At 44.6% G+C, this 22,407-nt stretch overlaps 1 protein-coding gene across 6 annotated transcripts in view; it reads right to left on the reverse strand.

Moving 5' to 3' along the window:
* Positions 1–22,407, reverse strand: part of PLEKHM3 (pleckstrin homology domain containing M3) — a 119,060-nt gene that overhangs the window by 8,398 nt on the left and 88,255 nt on the right. For 3 of the 6 annotated variants that reach the window (XM_035332362.1, XM_035332361.1, XM_035332363.1), the window contains one exon: positions 19,254–21,658. In XM_035332362.1, the coding sequence (XP_035188253.1) occupies positions 21,481–21,658 (178 nt within the window). In that variant the 3' untranslated portion in view covers positions 19,254–21,480. Of the gene's footprint in view, positions 1–272; positions 1,096–1,183; positions 1,364–14,045; positions 14,172–19,253; positions 21,659–22,407 lie in introns of those variants that run through there. The other 3 variants (XR_004752607.1, XR_004752606.1, XR_004752608.1) reach the window with 2 other exon arrangements.

Consider the following 22,407-nt stretch of genomic DNA (forward strand, 5'->3'; position numbering starts at 1 on the left):
AGGGCGGGGCAGCCCGGGGAGCAGCGGGGCAGGGCGGCCCCCGCCGGGCGGCTTCTCCCCGTCCCGCTCGTCCCGCGGGCAGGACGCGGTGTGGCTGCCGGCCGGCACAGCGCCAGCCCCGGCTGCCACACGCCAAGGTCCTCAGCGACTTTAAGGCCGCGCACCTCACTGCCGCCTCCGAAACGCTGCGTGCCTACACGTGCACCCAGCCTTGGCGTGTGCACCATTTGGCACTGTCAGCCTCGAAGCTGAACAACTTTATTTTTTAAAAAGGCAAAACCAAAGCTGTGGTGAGTCCCCGCACCACTTCGCTTTACGCTCTAAGTTTTGCCAGCACTGAAGCTGTACGGCACAGCGTTACCAGTCACGTGCTCCGCTGAAACACAATAGCATATCCCTGTAGCAGGAGTCATAACTTTTAATTCTCCTCGACAATGAGTTTCTGTGAACTAGCAGCCCAGCAGAAAGCAATCACAGACAGTTTCATTATGGCTTTCAGTTGATTATCCAAATTACAGCTGAGAGCAGAGGGCAGCCTTTTTATTATCATCATTGCTGTACAATTAGAAAACGCTGATGAAGCTCTGCAAGAGCAGAAATTCTCATTTTTGCTGGTATTTTTCATTTTTATAATCATTCCCTTGGGCAATATCTTGGTTTGATTTGACACACAATGAGGAACAGGTACGTAGGGGGAAGGGAGAAGATAAGAAGAAGGGAAAATGGGGCAGCTCTTCATTTCAGCTAATCTATCAACTCTTGGAGCCTGGTTGAGGTTTCGCCTCTCCTCCAGATGTATCTAATTCTTAGAGCCTGGCTGTAAATAATGCTGCATTTGCTACACTGGGGACACATAAAATCCAATTAAGAGACAGGTAGACATCTGTTGGCTTGCTCTGTGCTTCTGTTTCCTTTTTGGTTTTATGAATATGTAGCAGAGCAACCAGAACAGGATTAAATATGGTGTAAGTGCGAGTACAGTTGATAGGCTTGTTATTCATCTCTACAATGCGGTGCAAGAGTACAGTGCTGTACGTGCATACAGCACCATTAGTGACAGAAGCTGCGCCTGCACGAAACCTACCGTGCCAAATCCTGGAGACAAAAGAAAAAGTGTTTCTCATCCCTAAGACCTTTCTGCCATTGCTAATAAACTCTACAAATTATTAGGAAATTGCTTTACCTTTAATCCTTGTGCAGAGGCGTTCATGAAGCTCCAACACGCCTGACAGGTCTGCTTGGAAGCCTGGCCCGGCCCTGCTCATGGCTCTAGCCCCAAGGACGGGGCAGGGGCTGGCAGCATGTGTCCTCACGGACGCCCCTTTCACTCCCGGGTGCATTTCCAACTAGGATGCAGTGGTTTCTGGTAGGAACAGATAATAAGAAGGTGTAAATACCTCTGCTTTTGGTTCTTTCCCTGCTGTATTGTCAGCATTCACTGTTTACCTCTACCAACTACTTTTGTGGAGGATACCGTGACTTTTAAAACACTTCAGGGAAACACTAAGTGAGCTTCCCTGGCAAAGATCAGCAGTTTCTCTTGCCCTTGTTGGAGAACCCAGCACACATCTGCAAAGAGCTTTTCAGCTCAGGCTGCGGGCAGGGACAAAGCCTGGAGCAGTGACCTCGCTGTACCCAAGCCGGGCTGGAACCATGTCTCTGCCCCAAGACCTGTGAGCTGGCCCCGGCCCTCGACCCCTCTTGCTTGGAGCAACAAATCCCAGTTAAGCCTGCGCTGCTGCCAAGTCCCATGCTGCCAGGAAGGAGGTGACACAGGCTCCTGGTGCCGTCAGGCAGCCTGTCACTCACCCCAGCTGGAGGCCGTGCTAGCTCAGGCGCTGCTCGAATTAGCAGTGACCCCTGATAACCATGGCTTAGCAAGGGCTGTGTCAGCTTCCACCCCTTTGTATTCCCACCTGAGACACAAGGCCTTGGGCTGCCAGCACGGCAAGCCCTGGCACCGAGACCGACCTGCCGGCCCCAAAGCCAGAGCGGGGTCCTATAAAGGACCAAAGTCCCTGCCTGGTAGAGGGACTTGGCAGGCAAAGGCACATGGTGATGCTCTGAGAGTGGGCAGGGCAGGCAGAGAATTGCTGCCAGCACATGCAGCAGGACCCTGGCACCTGAGTCCTACCCAAGTGCAGCAGCAGCGGGGGGGCAGCATTTTTTCATGAGCTCAAAAGATTTGAAAGCTATTGGCTAGGGACAGGTATTCGGTTTTAAGTCACTTGAATGCCTTTCACCATGACAGCCTTGCTAAAGTTGAAAACCCTAACCTGCATCACTACTGTTTGTTTTTATATCTACCTGTGCGATTACACATTTTAAATTGTCTGAGAAAACAAACCCATGCCAAACTGTAGTCATATCCAAAAAGCTACATGGAACTGGACCCCTTCTGAGTGAATTAATGCAAAACCTGGTTTCTAACAGTGACACAGACTGTACCAACAGCTGACGTGAGTGCTATGGTTTGTAAAACACAACCAAAACTTCAGATAAGGAAGATTAATGTAAAATTGGCAAGAGCAGCTGTACTTGAAGCTCATCTTGCTGGACTTGTCAACTATTACTTAATATTATTTATGTGAACACATAAGAAGCACATGATTAGCTTCTGTTGGTCTCCACAGGGACTGGGACTGGGGTCTGTGAGGCGTGGTTGGCACAGAGAAGGGGTGTTTCTGTCCCAAGGTGCCACCACCACGGTGCTCAGAAGGCAAAGGCAGTACTGGGGCCATTGCCTAAAGGGTTGGGGGGGGCAAGGAAAGGTCCCTGCCACCCCGCAGCCCAGCCCCCAGCACCACAACCACACTGCTCTTCAAATCTCGTGGTGATTCACACAATGCCAAGATGAGGAAGAGGCAGTGAACTTTACGCTTGATTTTCTCAGTGGGCATTTTGTAGCCTGAAACTTCTCAGATACGTACTTTTCGAAACACATCGCACCATCCTCTGCCCTCCCCCACAACCGCTTTATTTTTTTTTCTTTTTTTCTTTTTTTTTTAACATTGGCCTTTGAAAAGAAAACAGTCCCCATAGTGAAGTTGACATGATAAATTAGTATGGCTCTGGCAAAGCCCTCACTCTTCATTGGGCAAATACTTATTTATGGACTTTCAAATTGTGCCGTATGTAACAACATGGTGAGTGACTTTCAAAAAACCTCTACCATTTATTGACCTCATAGTGCCTAATGGGTCCTTCAGAGCAATTAGGATTTATTGTGTTAGTGTCTATTGTGTATAGAGACCATTTTAAAAACGTGTTATTTACCCAGAAGGCAGTAATGACTGTTTAAATACATAGTTAGACTGTTTCTGAAATGCTTGCCGCTCTATATATTGCAAAGCAGTTACTCCAAGTATTTTTTCAGAGTTAAATAATTTGCTCTGCTGGGATTTCCAAGCAGGGTGACTGTACTGCACACCATTTGCATGCTTATAGCAATAAATGCATCAAGCTCTCAGGAAAGCTGCCAAAAGAGCAACCCCGAAGCATGAAATCTGAGATTTTTTCTTGACCAAGGGGCCAGCACTGGCCCCTCTAGTGGTCTGAGCAGCTCAGGCTGCTTCCCAGCTGAGATCTGTGCATTTCCTGCAGACCACCAGAATTTTGTCCTGTCTGATCTGAATGTCAACCAAAGGTGACTTGAACAGCCATAGAGGTGTGGTTTCCACCATGGCATGTCTAACCCTCTACTTGCATGTGAGGTGGGACCATCAACATTGTCCTGTAGCCTGCTGGGGGCTGGCGCATGAAAATGCAAATGCTGGCTCCTAAGCACTGGTGCAGATTTGAGGAGCTGTTCCCTGGCAGGCGAGCAGGATCAGGGTTTCGCCCCCTGGCAAACATCAGCACTGGCTTACACCAGCTTCAGCTCTGGCCACAGGAGTAAAACAAAACCTCAACTCATATGTGGGAGCTATTAAATGCTTTTGTTAAGTAATAATATAGACTAATTATTGCTTACTTTTAATTTTCCTGCCCTCTCCTTTGCTGTGAGATACCTTCAGTGTGAAACTGCTCAGAGCAGTTCAGCTTTGGCATAATGCTTTCTTTACCCTGCCTCAGGTCACAACCTTCAAAACCCTTTTCTAATTGCTTGCTCTATACTCAAAGTTAAATAAAATCCGTTACAGTTACAGACCTTTATTTTGGGGGCAAAAGTATTACTAAGCAGTTCCCTAATCCATAAGAATGGACAGGTTATAGGAGGAACCTGTGGCTGAAAATGTAGCAAATACTTCAGAGCTGGGGTACAAATCTGTAAGGACAAGGTGAAAATCCTCCAGAGAAAAAGCTCAAGCAGCATGCACTGAAGCTGGCTAAAACTTGCAATTTCTGTTTTGTGGAAAATTCCAGCATTAAAAAACAATACAAACCACACTAGTTTGTGCCAAATAGGGCTAGCTGCCTGTACTTCTGAGAAATCCTGCAGGAAGAGTGAGGAGGTTTCCTGTCCCAACATGGAAAAGGTCTAAAAGCCCCCTGCCTGGGAGGCCTTGCGAGGACAGGACTGGAGGAGGTCCTGGAGCAGGGGACACGGAAATGCTGGGGTGCCAAGAGCTTACCGGGAAAGACGCAGACCTCAGCCAGGAGGCACCACGGTGCTGCACGCTCTCAGAGGAAGTCAGAACAGAAATGTTTCCAAGAGAACTGTCCCTTTACAAATAAGCTGCTGTTGGTATGATCACCTGTGGATATGGGTGGTCTCTCTTGGCCTTAAAAATCTATGAATGGGTGAAAAATGGATGGTAGCAACTGTTGCTGTTTAGAGTGAATTCAGTCTGACCTCTTGTGAAAATACAAAATACAAAAATACATCAGAATACATTTCAAACACCTGGACACACTTGGGCTGCACTTCTTCACTAGCTTCTCCAGATGCTGTGATCCCAAGATTTTCCAGGTTCACTGATTCTGGACCCTCCTGAGACAACTGTAAGAGGTCTTTATTTTCAGAAATTGTTGCACACTTGTCCTCTGAAGTTTGGGTACCTCCATTATGTGCCATATTGGCCACCCATGATTAGAGGCAACCAAAATCGTGTCATTTGAAAATTTCATCCTGTATGTGTACTCATCTGTAGTTCCCTAGAAGGATAAAACCTTGTGTGCAATACACACGTGCTGTGTTTTCAGGTTTCCACAAATCGGTGAGTAAACACCTTGGCCAGAGACCTTCTGAAACAACGTCCTTTGTGTGACCTTTTAGGCATTCTTGCAAAGACCAGGCACTTTGGATTCCCAGTCCGTGCTTTTGACATCCTTGAAGTGCTTGACAGAGGGCTGGAGGAATATCTGGAGCTAAGGCTTAGTGAGTCATGTCATTCACATCGAATGTACCAAACTATGTTGAGATACAGATTTAAATCCCTGCAAAATCAACATTTATTAAGGACATGAGTAAAAAGAGACTGAAACCGAGATGAAAAGGCAATTAGCACTAGCTAGAACTATACACGTTTTGATTACGTCCTTCTACGAGTTATTCATAGGATAACATAATACACAGGTCAAAATGATTTTGGAAATGATGTTGCTAGCAACCTTTGCATTCAGGCATTAGGCAGATAGGAAGAATTAATAAACATAAGTGATCCGCAGATCCTCATCTTAAAAAGCAACAGCTTCAGCAGGGGCTAGTATTACGGAATTGGAGCACATCAAGAGATTTGCAGGTCAAAAAAAAAAAAAGCATGTGTTACCTAAACCCTGTACCTGTCGCAATGTGCAGTACTGCTTGGGATACATACTGGTGATACGAAAAAGTGCGCCAACACATTTTCAATCCTTACATGAGTGCTGGAAAAGTATTGCCAACAGTCTTTGATGACCAGGTTGTCTAGTCCTCTTACAGGCTTTTTTTACTGAACTGATGCAATCAAACTGATTTTATACAAGTGACATCCTGACAAAACAGGTAGCACAACATCTACAAAGATGGGGTTTGGTCCACACAGACCAGCACCTTCCTTATGGCATTAAAACAGTGGAGTGGCTTGGTTCAGCTTTCTGCTCAGAGGGGTCTGTGTGTCTGCAGCAATGTTCACTCTGTCTGTGTGTTTTTCTCTTATGGTGGTGAAATTAACTGTTCTGCTATCTGGGGCAAGTCAGTGTCTGAGCCCTTCTCCATGCCTGCCACAGGCTGGCACTGCCAGACCCCCTGCAATTATGCCACCACGAGGCAGACAGGACCCCGCTGGGTGCACACGGAGAAGTTACGGTGCAAGCTTCCACCACACAACTTCATTATTTGCCCCTCGCAGTGCCAGGTGCTCAATGTACCTGCAGTACAAACAGCTCGCAGGCTGAGCAGCCAAGGAACAAAAAACAGGAGAAAGAACAGACAATTCTCCTGCTTTTACAGACAGAAAAAATCTGTGATTTACCACCCAGAGCTGGGAAATCAGCCGTTTGGGCCTATGCTGGAAAAAGATGACTCTGGCTCCCGCTGCAGACACTGCTCTCTGTTTCCCTTCCCCTTGAGCACGTTAGGCTGACAACCTCCGGCACCGCATGGCAGGGCCGTGAGGCTGGGTGTCCATTCAGTCAGGACAGACTGTCCTAAAGACAAAATTCCTTTCTGAAAGAATTGCATTCTGGAGGGGAACGAGACCATCTCCTTACCTGGGCCTGCCTAGCTGCATCTCTCCAGGACTAAACATCCCCCCTTGGGCGAGGAAGGGGCAGGACAAGGTGAGAAGACAGTTTAATCCTTTCAGCTGAGACTCTGCTAGGGATGTTGCTAATTAGCAGAGTGAGGATGTGTTGTGGCTGGTGTGAGACAGACACGTTCTGCATTGCGAGACAGTGCCTTCAACCAGCCCTATCTGTGAGACACATACACTGTGAGCTCCCCAGTCATGTTTGCCTTGCAGGGGTCATCCCAGCAATGCCAGCCAAGTCCTTGATGCCTGCTGTGCTACCCTCAGCCTCCTATGAAACCTGTGATGGGATTTTGGAAGGACAGGGAGTCTTGGTTGTGAATCCTGTTTGCACTGTCCTGATACAATCAAACTGATTTTGTATAGACATACAGAGTAGCTACAGTAGCTACGGCTTCCAGCTTATGGAAAAAAAAAAAAAAAAAAAAAAAAAAAAAGACTGGTGCTGGAGCAGCAGCTGCATTTCCCAGGCATGCTTGGGTATCTTAGAAGAGAGGGCCTGCCTGGCTGCATCCCTCCAGGACTAAACATTTCCCCTTGAGCGAGGGGCAGGACGAGGTGAGAAGGCAGTTAGCTGCAGCTGCTGCAGATTAACAGAGGAAACCGGGAGTTATTTCCAGCCTCTCTGTGAAGAAAGACAGCGCACCAGAATTGTACACGTGTGTGTATCACCCTCATGCACTGCAGTTTGGGAACATTTCCAGCAGAGATGGCTAAATTTGGTTGGTTGGTGTCTTGTCCAATTTATACTGAGCTGAATCCACAAGAGCACAGCTAAGTTTTATGGGGTTGTGTGAAGCTGTGCTCAAGAACAGGACCTGCTCCAGCACTCCTACATCCAAGGAAAAATGAGATGCACAGCCATTAGCTAAACTAACAACTGTGCTCTGCAGCTTTCTTCCATGGATTTTCTTTAGAACACAAAAGGAATCATTCCTAAATTTGTGACTCAATTTAGGCTACGATGCCCTGAATTCCTCCTCAGTACTTAAGCATATTAAGTACTTAAGCATATAAAACTCCGCCAGGGGAGTTTTAGGTTAGATGTTAGGAAGAGCTTCTTTACTGAAAGGGTTGTGAGGCATTGGAACAGGCTGCCCAGGGAGGTGGTGGAGTCACCATCCCTGGAAGTCTTCAAAAGACGTTTAGATGTAGAGCTTAGGGATATGGTTTAGTGGGGACTGTTAGTGTTAGGTCAGAGGTTGGACTTGATGATCTTGAGGTCTCTTCCAACCTAGAAATTCTGTGATTCTGTGATTCTGTGATATTTATGTGAGGTCAAACCTACCTTATGGATCTTTTAACTTGGAATATTCTTGAGATGCAGCTAAGCGTGAGGATCATAAGCTCTTGACTAAACCTAGCATGAGCAGTTCAGGGGATGAGCTGAGAATGACAACAGCAACAAGCTGATCTCTACAGAAGTAGAGATTAAATGTATTTAGGTGTGCACTAATGCAGCTACCCACAACAAGCCCAAGCCATGCTGGGCCAAAATGTGCTCGAAGAAATTCTGTAACAATGCAGACCTTACAGTGACTGACACCCGGCACAGAAATGAGGGGAAAAGGATGCAGGTGTTGTTCACACTGTGCAGGCTTTCATGGAGAAGAGAGGGTGAGGTCTGGTACTCAGCCTGAACAGATTCCTCATAGCTACTAAGCCTATGGAGTTGCTTTGCCTAAATATATATGCACATCCATTAGCTGAGAACATCCAATAAACTAATCACTCCTGCAGCTTTCTTCCATGGATTTTCTTTAGAAAAAAAAAAAAAAAAAAAAATCATAAAATCATATACAGATGATTATTTTATGAGTAAAAAGGGAAATAATGGAGACATGAGACGAACAGTGGTGATCTTCGAGGCTTTGCTGGGGGAAGAGGACCAGGCTGTGGACAAATGCAGCCCAGCTGCAAGGTGCATTGGTGCCAGGCAGCAAAAGGGAGCAGGGCTGCTTTAAAGGTTCTTGAAACAGTTGTGATTCTGAAACCATACCCTACATCCTGCTCTGGCTGCAAAACACCTCCTGCATTTGGCCGTGAACTTTACAGAATAACACTCGATTTACCTGCCACAAAGAAGAGCTGGATGGGGCCTCCCCAGAGAGTGGTGGGTAGAGGAGGACGGCCAGTTCCCATCCCTGAGCTGCTCCCCTCCCGGCTGGATGCGCAGGGAAGGGGGAAGGGGAAGCGGTGGCAGTAAGCAGTTCGCTGGAGAGCCACGGTGCTCTTTGCAGTTTGCCCACTAATTACTATTAAGCCCTGGTTCCTTTTTGTGTTCCAAGGGGCGTCTTCAATGTGGCACTGCTTCTTGGGCCTTTCATGCGGCTGGGCTAACCCCTGAATAGCAGACTTCACCCCCCCCTCTCCTCTTGCTACCTCTCTCTCCCTCTCTCTTTCTCTTTCCCCCTTTTGCTTTTCTGATAGTATTTTCTGTCCATGTTGTGTAAGGCCCTAAATGAATCTTGACTGCCCCTACGGCCGACTGGAGACGCACAAAAGCGTCCCATTCCAGTGGCCACAGCGCCATTGTGTGCCCTAACAATGCACTAATTGGCGGTGACAATTGTGCGGCCGGGGAGGAAGAGGGGGCCGTGGGGGGGACATGGGTCTTTTCCAATCAGTGAGCTGGGTCAATAAAAAGAGGAGAAGGAGTGTGAGGAGTGCGAGACACGCTCTGCTCTCTGCCTCTCCCGCATGCATGCATGCCCCTACTAGTCCCCAGCAGTTCGGTTCAAGGTCCCCCCCAAATTCCTACAGAGAAAAGTGAAGTGAATAATTTTAATGGGTGGCTATGCAGAGCCAGAGATGTACAAACTAAAAAGGTCTTCTCAATCTCCGTGGCCTTCTCACCATCCCAGAGGCTGAAGAGTTCATGTGATGAGGAGACCACTGAGATATTCATGGGAAAAGATCACACACAAAGCCAGGGGGACACTGGTGCCACAGCCCTCTCCTCTGGGCACATGTGTGAGGGAGCGTCCGCTTCTGAACAAACTGAGCTTAAAATCCCTCACTGCTGCCCACAGCCAGTGAGAAGCAAGGGCAGGTCCTACAGTTCTCTGCCAGGCTGTGTGGCAGACCTGTGGACTGGGAGCCTGTGGTATTGGGAGTAAGGGAATGCACCTGGACCACATCTTTGGCACCAGCTGTGCCGAGAGCTGAAGGACTGAAAGGGACACCACATGTCACGGGACTGAGGCTATTTATTGCCACAGCGACACATTCCAGGACTCTAAGGAGAGACCAGCTCCAGTCTCACAGATTCAGCTGGAGTAAGCCCATGGAGCGAGCACTTTGAGAGCTGCTCCAGTGTGTGGTCAGCCCTAGAGTTTGCAGCCTGAGATACCTGATGTATGAGGGACAAATTTCAGCCCTACTTACAAGCTTTTGAGACACCATCTGGGACAAGAAATGGCATGGATCAGGCTTCTGATACAGGCCATGACAAGAAGTGTGGTCATGGAGAGGAAAGCTCATTCATCTAGTTGTCTAGGCAGAAAATTAGCTCAGCCAGGTGAGACACATGGAGTCAGATGTGTCCTACCAACCCATGTTTTACACACAGCCTGTGCCAGCTCTCCCACAGAACAGTGGAGCACTCTGGTTCTCAGCAGGGAAAGCAAGTTTATGAAGGGCTCTGAAAGCTCCCTTTTCAACAGAGGCATTTCTCTTTTTTATAGCTGCCTGATTTTTGAGAAGCATTGTCCAGAGCAGAGTAAGGATGCAAGCTCTCCAACCCTTGGCAGGACAGCTATGAGACTGCGATGGGGGGAACAATTCTGCTAAATGATTTGGTGGAAAATAATTATTTCCTTTATTTGGAAAGAGGCAGCAAAACGCCTTCCCTTGCAGTAGCATCTAACCAGGAAACTATCTCTAGTAGAAGAGCAATGCTTCTCTGCAGCAATACTTTTCTGCAGCAAGGCTACCAGGTCCCACATAACAGCATGGGTTGGAGAAGAAATGTTGCCACAACCTCACAAAGGGCAGAGACAAGGAGTAGGGCATACAAACTGGAGTAGGGCATACAAACTGGAGATACAGACCCAGGGACAAGCAGGCATTGTGCCTGGATCCAAACTCCCCAGTGCTCTGACTGATTGGCACTGACATTTCAGTTTTCCACTACATATAAACACTGAGTTCAGCTGCAAAATCTGATCCTGCAGCCAAAATATTGAGGGGATGCCTACTGTGAGCCTAGTGCGAGAAATGAAGCTGCAAGAGCCCAAAGCTGAAAGTGTGCTGAGTCCAGGATGCATGGTGCAGAAGCCCTGGGACACTGGACTCTTCTAGCCCTTTTGGCCTCCCAGCCACATTGAGCACAACATTTTTCTTAATGCCATCTTTCAGCTTTTGTGGGTCCCTTTCAGCACTTCTATAAACATGAAAAAATAATGCAGTTCAGATACATCCCTGCTTTGAGGAGGAACCCTTGTCTCCACTGACTGCAAGGCAGACTCACTAGCTTCATCCTGAAACTGGGTGGTGGCAATATCCTCCCTGAGACAAAACCACTGGTTACCTGCTCTAAACATAGCAAATATGCCACTTCTGCTTGCCTTCCCCTAGCAGGCCTCCATGCAGCTTCTGCTGACAGCTATGGAAACATTCCCATGGATTACCACCCGATCTGGAGAAGGGCCTTATATAGCGAGACTTCTTTGCCTCCCCTTTGCCCTAAGCCCTTCACAGAAGTACTTTATTATTTTATGACAGTGCAGTAACACTTGACATAAATCTCTAAGCATGGCTAACAATGTCAATACTGTGTAAATACCTGCAGTAGAGACTCATACTTTTATTATACTTTCACCCTTTTTTTACCTGGTATCACCCAGGGTTAACTCTGTGCTGAATGCACATGCAGTCACTTCATTTTACAAGGAATCTGCCAATTTTATAAAGTGCTACAGCTCATGTCTCTGAACACTGAGAGCCCAGCTCTGGTTCTTTTACGCAGCTTTCATTTAAATCAGAACTTGTATCTGCGTAAAAGATCGATCATGCTGTTTGTTAAATCAGAGATGAATGCTCTTCAAAAGTGCAGAGTCCAAGCTGGAACAGGACATTTTGTAATAAGTACACAATAAACAACATCCACCAGTGTCCCAAGCAATTGCATGCCAATGTCTACTGACAGAATGGTGCTGGGGTCTCAGTACTTCCACCCTAACCTTGCTTCCACAGGTATCTGTGAACAAGGGATTCACAGAAATCAGTGAGATTACTTGCAGGGTAAGGCACAAGTCAGTAGAGAGACACTCACCTCTTGTTTCGTGCCTTCATCACCGTATTTCAAGTACCTGCCTGTAGTGTAAGTCACAGCTGAGACTTATTTATAACCTTTCATGCTATGAATACTGTTTGGACTGAACTGTTCCATGTACACTGATTGCATCTATTCTTTCCCTACACAGAATCAGTAACTTGCACTTTCTTACATTTAAACAATGTTTAGCATAACTACTCCTTCCTGTTCACCTCTAAATACATCATATTGTATCTGTATGATAAACACCTGAACCTTTCAAGTCAATGTAAAGTTCAGCCCTTAACGCAAGCTCTTACCTGACTTCCTTGCTTTTCAGATGAACTTGACAACTTCATTTTTAATATCTGAGGCTAACACCTCAGACTCAATTATAGAAAATCAAGAGTCACTTACTATAAACAGTGGACCAGCTTTTTAGCATGTTTGCAGCCTCAATGCCAAAGTTTATATTTGTCAATGCTTAAAATGGTTGGAATTTACTCCTACTTGCCTTGGAAACCGTCTGGTTTTACTTGTGACACCCGATTATCTGAGATGCTTTTCATCACCTTCTCACAGTGGTAATACTCAGACCTTTAGATGGAACCACTGCTTTGGAGAGTATTTAGTTAAACGAGAACTATTTTAAAAAGACCAGAGCTATGCACACACACTCCCAGAATATTTTCATTTGCCCTCAGCATGCCTTTCACTGAAAAGCTCTGGTGACCCTTAGACCTGGAAGGCCCCTCTCTGCCCCTAGAGAAAGAAGGAGGAAGCTAGTTCCATTTGGGTTGATATGTTGTTGTACTGTAATTGGGATTGTATCATACACATTATGGGAATTTGAAAAGATGAATGAAAAAAAAAAAAAGTGTTTTCTTGAGCCTGGAGCACAGTTCTGGACAAGGAGCTTGTACCATTTTACTTAATTCAAACGCTATCCTCAAGGCTTCTTAAATGTGTGGGCTTATCACTGCCACCTATTCCCCAAAGAAGCGCTGTATTCTAGTTCTGCCACCTTTTAGAAAATGAGTTTCCTATATAAAATCAAATACTGTTAATTTTGGTCTAAGAGCTAGAAGGGTAGCTTTTTAAAAAAGAAGTGTCCTGACTTTTCAGAAAAGAGCTGGAGCTTGGCTGGCATGTTCAGGTGATATGAACCACTCATGGGACTTGGCCATATGAGACGATGAATACCCCTGACTCAACTCACTGCCATCTATTTAATGTGCAATGGGAACACGAAAGAACAAAATCCAAAACACTTGCCCTTAGACCTAAGGGGTTATGAGATTTGCCTATGATTTAATATTCCCAAGCACATAAGCTGATACAAGATACTGACTGTCCCACCAGCATAAGGGGCATCAATCAGGAAGAAAACAAAGCGAGTGGATACTCTGTGGGTGCCAATTTGTCCCCATTGCTCAGCATCAGAAGCAAACACCAGTTTTGCTACTGCTTCCCATGGGACCTGGAGGGCACGCTCCAATTCACAGTCTGACTGGTATTTTCTGTGGCCTGCTGAGCTAATGGCTAGTTGATAAATTAACACAAAAGGCTAACAGAAGGTTACCAGAACTACCCAAAAAGCTTGGATTTTGCAGGGGGGAGGAGCGTGCAGGGGTTAAGAACAGGGCTGCCAATGTAAGGTTTTACTGGCAGAGTTGCAGTTCACTGGAGGGCACCTCTCTCCTTTAATGACAATGTACAACAGGGAGAAAAATGCCAGCATTTCAGCTCCTGACCAAAACCAAAAGCAATGATTCTTGTAACTCCAGCCCCAAGTCATCTATGACAGCTATTGGGGTATGTCCTTTCAGCAACACATTTCAGTGATGGGTTCATACACTGAAACAGAGCACAACAGGGAGCCTAGGAAGGGGCAAGGAGGAGAGAAGCTGCATAAATACAACCACAGGCTGACCAACAAAACAAAACAAACCACCAAAAAAACCCACAGCCAAACTGCTCCTTCCAGGGCTCCCTAGACCCCACGGTCTCTGCTCTATGTTAATGCTTCCTTCCCAGCATCTCTAAGAGAGTGAAGTGAGTAGAGGACGTGGCAGTGAAAGGGGAAAGAGGTGTGTGTCACAACAGAATTGGCTCACCTTGTAAAGCAAATAAGGAGGAAGAAGGTCTTGCACATGGTTTTTCCATGCAGCTTGTGTGGTCCTGATCAAACATTAACCCACTGCTTGCAGCCATTTCATCATGGGGATGAAGTCCAAAGGTGCCTGCAGGAGAAAGGATTGACATTCCCGGTGGAATTCTGGTCTTTCTGAGGAATGGCAGGGGGGCAGCGAGGGAGTGGATATGTCCTTATTTGAAAGCCAGGAGAGATTTCTCTGGGGGTCCTCATACAGGGGACATAGGTCTGTGAGCTTCACCACAGCTCACCACCAAATCCACAGCCCTGGGGAGCTGCTGAAGTTCCTCATCTGGTGCACTGGGAGAAGCAGCCCAGGAGAGCAGGAATCACACCTGCTCCTATGTCCATCAGCTGGAGAGCTGTCTGAGCAAGACAGCCTTTACACCGTGAGCAAAACTCTACTCTCCCAGCCCTTCAGTGGGCCTTGCAGTGAGCTAGGAGGTGCCTCCCTTACTTAGGATCCAAGGCCCTTTAACCTGGAGCCTGCTGGCAGCCATGCAGTGGAGAGCAGCTTTCCCCCAGCTCCTGCGTGCCTCCTGGGAGCTCCGAACCCAAAAGTGCATGACAACAACAGCTCCTAAAATGCTCTCCTGGGAACTGTTGGGGCTCAGCACCTTCAAATATCTGGACATCTGTGGCTATCAAATACACCTAACAGATTTAACTGTGAATCCAAAGATGCAAAGTCATTGACAGCACTTCCAGAGACCTCCTGGCTCAGAACCAAGAAAAGTATCATAATTTGCTTAGATTTGGAAGACTTTCACCAATGGATTAGTATTTATAAGAAAACTACACTTTTTCAAAACTTGTCCTACACATGGTGCAGTATCAGCAGAAGGCAAATTAAAAAGGACAAGTAATTGTTTTGTAGTGTTTATTGACAGTTGCCTTTATACAGAAGGGACTGGTGCTCTGATAGTGTCACAAGTGAACCCAAATAAACCCTGCTCAAGTGTCAACAGGCAATTCAACTCTTTGAATTTAAATTATAAATTTATTACATATCAATAATAAATTAAGACTATTGCCTAGCAGTTGCGGATAATTAAAAAAAAATCCTTGTCAAAAGTAAAAAACAATCCCCCCCCCCCCCAAAAAACCCACACACAAAAAAACAAAACACAAAACAAAATAATAATAATAATAATAATAAAAAAATAACACAAAACAAATACAAGAACAATGACACGCACATAATTTAACAGACAGAGTAGCACGCACACATACTAGTTTCCTAAAAACTCAGGGTGTGCTACCACTAATACTAAAATCCATTGCAAGTGCTGCAGGCAAGCTGGTGCTCTGCTGGGAAGGGAAGCCTGGGCTGCCAGGGACAGCGTCAAACTCCGTGCTCTGCTGATCACACCCGACTTACCCCAGCCTCAAACTGCCTCGACTCAACTAATGTTCATTTGGAAGCTGCCCCTATCACTTCAAGTCCTTCCAGTACCCATTTTGCTCATGAATTCTTACTTCCAACAAGTACAGAAGGGACTGGTGTAAGTCAACCTGGTATCACAGGTATCAGTGCCACTCAAAATCAGTCTGAAAACACTTCAGTTAAAGCAAGATCGACTTTGTTGACAAGTACATAAGCAAAACTGAAATAAATCCTTTTTCCACCAAAGCAGCACTATATACTCAAGGATTTACATTGGTTTAACGCACAGATTGGATACAAATAAGTAATTGAGCCACTGACAATTGTGTATTTAGACAGAGCCTACTACACTTTGGTCCTAGGCAGTTAATTGCCTTCCAGGCCTGAATTTCTCCAATGCTGCCCACAAGTGGCATCTCTAATTTAGATCAATGCCCTAGGGGATCTGGAGGAAACTTGCATTTTAAGAAAAGACCCAAGGGAGTGTGTAGCACACCAGGGCTTTCAAGTAAAGGACTTTGCACGTTATTTATTGTCCAGGCTGTCTGCTCACTACACTATTGAAGTGCAGTGAAAGCTCTGCTGTTGTCAAATAGGGTTCCTGCTACTTGGGGTCAAAAATGGACTTACAAGATTCCAGTCAGCATGGACATGTGCCCAAGACTGACAGATGCAGGAAGGGTTAGCTGCAGACATTAGCAAATAATGCTAAAAATTAATCAGACTAACCCTGTCTTGAACATAATGCTGACCAAACCCCAGTGGGTTACCTTTCAGGGAACCAGGCTGTGTTAAAATTAAACTTTGAGGAAAAGCCTTCACTGCCACGGCCCTGGATCCAGCTTTACCGTGTGGGACTCCCTCACCACGTGGCACAGGCTGGCCACTGGGTCCAGGAGGAGCAAAGCTGCACATGATCTGATCCTGCTTTAATGTCCAGTGCTTGCCATTGTTACAGATCCACAGCTTCTGAAGCTCTCACTTAAGAGCAACCTCATTTCTGTCTGAAAAGAAGCTCAGCTAGTCTCCAAAATGTAGGTAATAAAAAACAATGCAGTCTCCATGCAATCCTTTCTCGTATTTCCCTTTCAAAGCACAGATAGTTAACCAATTTTATGGTCATCACTCCTAGCAAGATGGAAACTGCCATGAGCAAGGGTTTAGAGCTCCAATGCCAAACACGTTGCAGCATGGCAGAGCATTCCTGACAAAATTCTTCATTTTTGAAAATTTAAGGCACCAAATTAAGCTAAAGTGAGGGATTTTCATGCACCTTGGCATCTTCAGAGCTGGTATTTGCAGCCTGTAGAGCCCACTTCATGGGGACAGAACAAGCAAACTGATTTACTAAGCTGCTCCTGCAAAAGAGCATGTGTAGCCACAGGAGACTTTCAGTTTGAGCCTACAAGTTAATCAAACAGCAGATTCAATCAGGAAATCCAAAACAGGAAGATAGACACTAATGTACAGTACTGTAAGGCACTCCTACTGGGAATGGGAAAATTGGAAGGCAAATTATGAAGGAGAGAATGATCAGACTCAACTGGTTCAAAAGCAACACAATCAGCTATGAAGCTCAAAGCCTAGCTGTAGGCTCAGCACTGTGAGCCAAGACAGGGACAGAGAGAGCGAGAAGAGAGAGAGGACTGGCTTGCAGCTGAGCAACAGAAAACAAGAGATAAGATTATGATGATTACTCAATTACATTTCTTTTACACAGATCAACAGTCAGCTGCAATCCAGACCATGACCTTGGAAAGCCCAGGAAACTCGATGGCTTCTGTTGCTACAGGGAAAAAGCAAAATACAGCCAGGCAGCTTCCCCATTTCATTGTAATCAGATATCCTTTTTTTTATTATTATTATTTTTTTTTTAAAAAAAAGCCTTTCAGAACATTATCATCCACCCATTACAATGCACACAGTATCCTTGTATTAATTATTAAGAGAAGTCTTGACAAGAGCAGCTCTTAAGGTACCCTGATGATTCCCTCCTAGCAGGGCTATCAGGGTATTGTGAATAATTCCTCACCAAAAATTGTGTTTTCTCACTTATTTAAGAAACCCTCACAACTGCCAGTTCCAGTCAACCCAGCAATGAGCTCCTATGTGCACGTTGGTACGTGCCAACCCGGACATTGCATCACACCACAAGACCATTTTGCACCACCTAAGAAAGACGAAAAAAAGAGATAGAAAGATTTCTGCATCAGAGATCCAAATTTCTCTTTCTGTAGGATGATAATATCAAAAAAGCTGCATTTTGCATCCCCTAGGTAGGTCCTTATCTACATAAAAGAAAAGCTAGAGGGTTTGAGTAGAGAGGAAAAGAAGAATGGAATTAGTTTATCTACAGTGTCCTGGGTTAAATGATCTCAGACTAACTAAACTGAGAAGTTTCTAAAGTAGTTGTAAAGTCAGGCTACAGTCCCTTGCAGTGAAGCACCCTAATTCTACAGTGATTATAAGTTCTGTACAAGCAAGTAAGAGCAGTAACTGGACCTACAGATCTATTCCTCCTCCGTAAGTAAAGAAAGCACCTTTTATTGTGAAGGAGACGAACAGCGCATTTTATTTTTGATTCACAACGAAACATTATTGTTCAAACTTACTTCATATTTATATCATGTGTGGGTAGGATGGGACTAGAAGTACTAATACACAAATTCTACCTGTGGGTGTGTGTGGGGAGGACAGATGTGCGCAATCTGGAAAGACCCCAGGTACTTTTCCAGCTGATGCCCACCCAGCCATCTGCAGAGCAGAGCATGTGCAGGCTACAGGCTGCAGAATGGGGACACAGTAGCACTGGGGACCAGTGTGCAGCACTATGCTAGTACGGCAGAGACAATCACACAAGGGTATAGTGTTGTCCAAAACCCAAATCACCTCCAGAAGTATGAGCTGTGTCTCCTACTAGCAGCTGGCTCTTGCATGAAAACCATCCTTTTAGAGTTGGTCTTTTGAGAGTTAGTAACATGAGCAGTAGTTTCTGTTTATTCTTCTATCTTGCAGTGCTAGAAAATGATCAGGGCTTGTTCCTACTGCATCCACAATTCCTGAGGGCAGGATTGGACCTTGAATTATGATTTTGAAAGGCAGAGATAGAAGACTGCATCCTACCCATCCATATAGAATAACTTTTTTTGGACAGGAGCTAGGCATCCCTGAGAGGAAAGCATCTTCCACATTACAGCCAGCTCCTGTAGCTACAAGAAGCTATATTACTTTTTCAAGGTGGAAAAATCGCATCTGATTTAGGAACTGGCTTATTTACAGCAACACTGGATTAAAAAAAAAAAAAAAAAAAAAATCTGATCTTTATTGTACATTATCCCATCATAAAAAGCTTTGGGTGCTGCCAGCATGTTGTAAAAACATGCTTTTGCTCTTTGCCTTTAGAAATGGCAGTGGTTCCAGACCCACCACTAATTCCAGCAGGTTTGTTGACAACATATTCTTTTTTTCCTGTAAATCTCAGTTAACAAAGCAACTCTGTTCTGTAATACCTGCACAAATCTAGAGTAACTCCAAACTTGTCTGTTGTTATTCCAGAATTTAACTAGAATATCTAACCACCCACATCACTGGCACTTTGGAGATCAGGGCATCTGACAAAGTTACCAATACCTTGCAATGCCTGAACCTTGATTTCTTGATGCCACAGGGTACTTTACAGTGCACACAAGCACCTCTCTCTAAACTGGGTTGGATGTGAACTAATGCCCTAAGATATCTTAAATTCAAAAGCATTATGATATGGAAAATGTCACTTCTTTTTTCTTTCATGACCCACCATTATGTCTAGAGCTAATTCAAAATAGTACCTGCCAGATTCTGACAGTTTCAGAGCTACTGGCTTTGCCACAGGGCTGGTTGTAGTGACACATGCTGAAAAATATGGGAGTGTACTGTTTATTCAGCCAGCACCACTGCAGTTCCTGTTTGCATGACTAATTCCACAAGACTTCCCCTGTGTTTGCATATGTGAACGTGCAAGGAGTTCTTCACATGGGAATGGACTTTAAAGGAACATTATATCCTTAAGGATGATAGCTGAAAGCAGCTCATTTCATATGAAGAACAGTGAGCTGAATGAAACACAGATGCCCCTGTGTAGGGGAAATACTAATTTTAGTGACAAAGGTGTATGATTCACCAAGTTCATTAAATATGGGAATCCCTATACTACTTTGCCAAGAACATGGAAAAACCCCTACTTTCTTCCAAAGAATCTCAATGGGAGGAGGACTTCTGGAAAAGAAAGGCACTGGTTGTCTAATGAATACAGATATAAACATGCTTCTATATATATATATATATACATAAAGTTGCGCTCAAATTTGGGAAAGCTGAGATTCAGCTACTTTCTTCGACTGGAGGCTGGAAAAGGCAACCATTTGTACTCCAATACAAGTCCGTTGTGTAACTTTCTGCCCTTTAATGCAAGCATGATGTATCCTGTTCTTTTATTTAAAATACTTAGCAATTAGTGAGCTGCTTCAATGATCAAGACTGCTTTCTGCCTTGAATATAATAACAGCCTGCATATTATATAGAAAGCAAAGATCAGTAGTCTGCATTTTAACAAACCTACATGAGAGAAGGAAAATGCACATGCGACTGGCTTTTTTCTTCTGAAATCGTATTTGCTTGCTGTATATATATATGTGTATATAAATATGAATGTATTCATATGCATGTAATACACATATTACTGCAGGGTCTGGAGAAAAAGTTAAAAATGTGGACTGGAGTGAGGAGGATCCCTAAGTGTTCACTGGAGGTGAAAACACAACGAACAGAACACTGTTACTGATGACACACAACTCTCCAGTCATATCTTTCACAATATATGTAATTTACCATGTTTAGTACTTCCCTACGTTCCAGGTTTGCGAGGCAGAACCATACCTTGAGAAGTTCGCTCTCCACCACGTGAATCACTAGAGACTTATAGAATCCTCTAGTGCTCCCAGAGAACTCAGGACACAAATTGCACATGAACACAGCAAACTAGTGTTTCACAATTTTGAGGGTGTTTTCTAGCAAAATTGGGCAAGATCACTTTCCCAACTATTGGTCTACCAGGATCAGGTTAGAATAACGTAAAGTAAACTTCACACAACAAGAACAAAACCAATGTAGACAGTTGAAATGTCTTCAAACCTAGCAGGAGATTTGAAAGTCATGTTACTGGAAATGAGGATGTGACCCCACATAGATCAAGAATAAGTAGCATAAAGCAGAATGGACTTTAGTGACAGAGCTTGACAGATATACCCAGCCCGAATAAGAACAGCAGCAAGTACCCTGCTTATCTGCTTATGTAATATTCCATAATGTGGAATGGGTGATTATAAATAAGCACAGCTAAAGGAATTATTCTGCATCTTATGCTTGCAAACATCCTGAATAAGGTTTGATGGGAGATACTTTTCTTTCCTCGGGGAGGAGTGGCATGTAAACGTGCTGATCCTTTAGAAATAGCTCTCTGGAAACATGAGGAAATGGAACCGTGTCCATGTCAAAAGTAGCAGGTAGGCTTAATATCATTTATGCCTTATGAGGTTCTGTGTAACAAACACCTTACCAGAACCTCTGCCAAGGCTAATAATAAATAATACACATAAATAAGTAGATGATTCATTTTTAAATGAACAGCATCAAAAATAATGTGTTCATGGCAGCAAATACTTTCTGTCTTGAGGAAACATCTTCTCCAGAGGTGGAAAAGAAAAGGTTGGGTGCTCAATTTGCTAGACCTAAAGCATTTCAAGTAAATCACATTTTGTATAAGAGCTAGCGGCTGGACTTCAATGCAAAATGCAGTTGAGCCATTGTTATTTCAAAGCCAACGAGGCTTTATGGCCACTTCGGCAGCTGCTATTCACAGATGAAGATCAGATATTATTTTGCAAAAAGATTTCTGCCTGGCTAAGCTGAGAGGTTGCTTGACCTGGCAGCTGGGGAAGAGGCTCTCTTCAGGCTGGCCACTGCCTTAAGGAACTCATGTGTTCTGATATGACAACTCAAACATGTTGCAAGACTCTTCGAAGTTTTCATCCATATTCAGTCGCCTCCAGAAGGATTTCTGCTTCTTCTGCAATTCTTTACGCACGCACCTGGGGCATGGTACAGCCTTCACTTTGCATTCAGAGTGGAAGACAGCACCACAGCTTTCACACCTGCAAACACAAAGTAGTGTCAAAATCGAATGACAAAATTGGACCAGAGCATGCAATGGACTTCACATGGATTGTGGACAGTAGACAATCCTTCAAACAGTTCTGGTAGCTCAAACTGCTAGATTTCAAAAAAGTGGAATATCAAAAGGCAGTGGCTTGTCCACACCTCTGCTGGTGTAAAGCTACTCAGGACTAGCAAAATCTTGCATCCTTATGCACTTGCTGAGAATCTATCACAGTGCTTCTGCCTCAAAGACAGACATTGTTACAAGGATTAATAATTATGTCTTCTTATTAATTAGCTTTCAGGTCTATCACAGAATAGGCATAATTTCTATTTTATGAAAGACAAGTTTGCTACTTTGATCTGTAAATGAAGAATAATGGCATTCATTTCCATTAAGGTATATTTCAGCATTTGGAACAATCAAGATATGACAGTTTGGGCCATGAAGTTCCAGTGTTGCAGTCAGCTGTTCTGGAAAGAGTAAAGCAGGAAAGTCCATTTCAAAAGCAGGAAAATAAGTAATTCCACAAAGTAAAAATGAAACACAGAATAGTAGACAGACATCCTGTCTGTCGTGTGTGAAAGACCAGGCTAGATGGTGATGGATGTAATGTCATAGTAGATCAAATATCCAATTCTAGATGGCTGTGGAGCAATGAAACATCTGGTTATGATGGAGTGGGCTAGAGCTGAACAGTTGGACATTCTCAGCCTTTCAATACAAATAACTGTATAGTGGACC

The sequence above is a fragment of the Oxyura jamaicensis genome, chromosome 7 (assembly GCF_011077185.1).
Source record: "Oxyura jamaicensis isolate SHBP4307 breed ruddy duck chromosome 7, BPBGC_Ojam_1.0, whole genome shotgun sequence".
Classification (NCBI taxonomy): Eukaryota; Metazoa; Chordata; class Aves; order Anseriformes; family Anatidae; genus Oxyura; species Oxyura jamaicensis.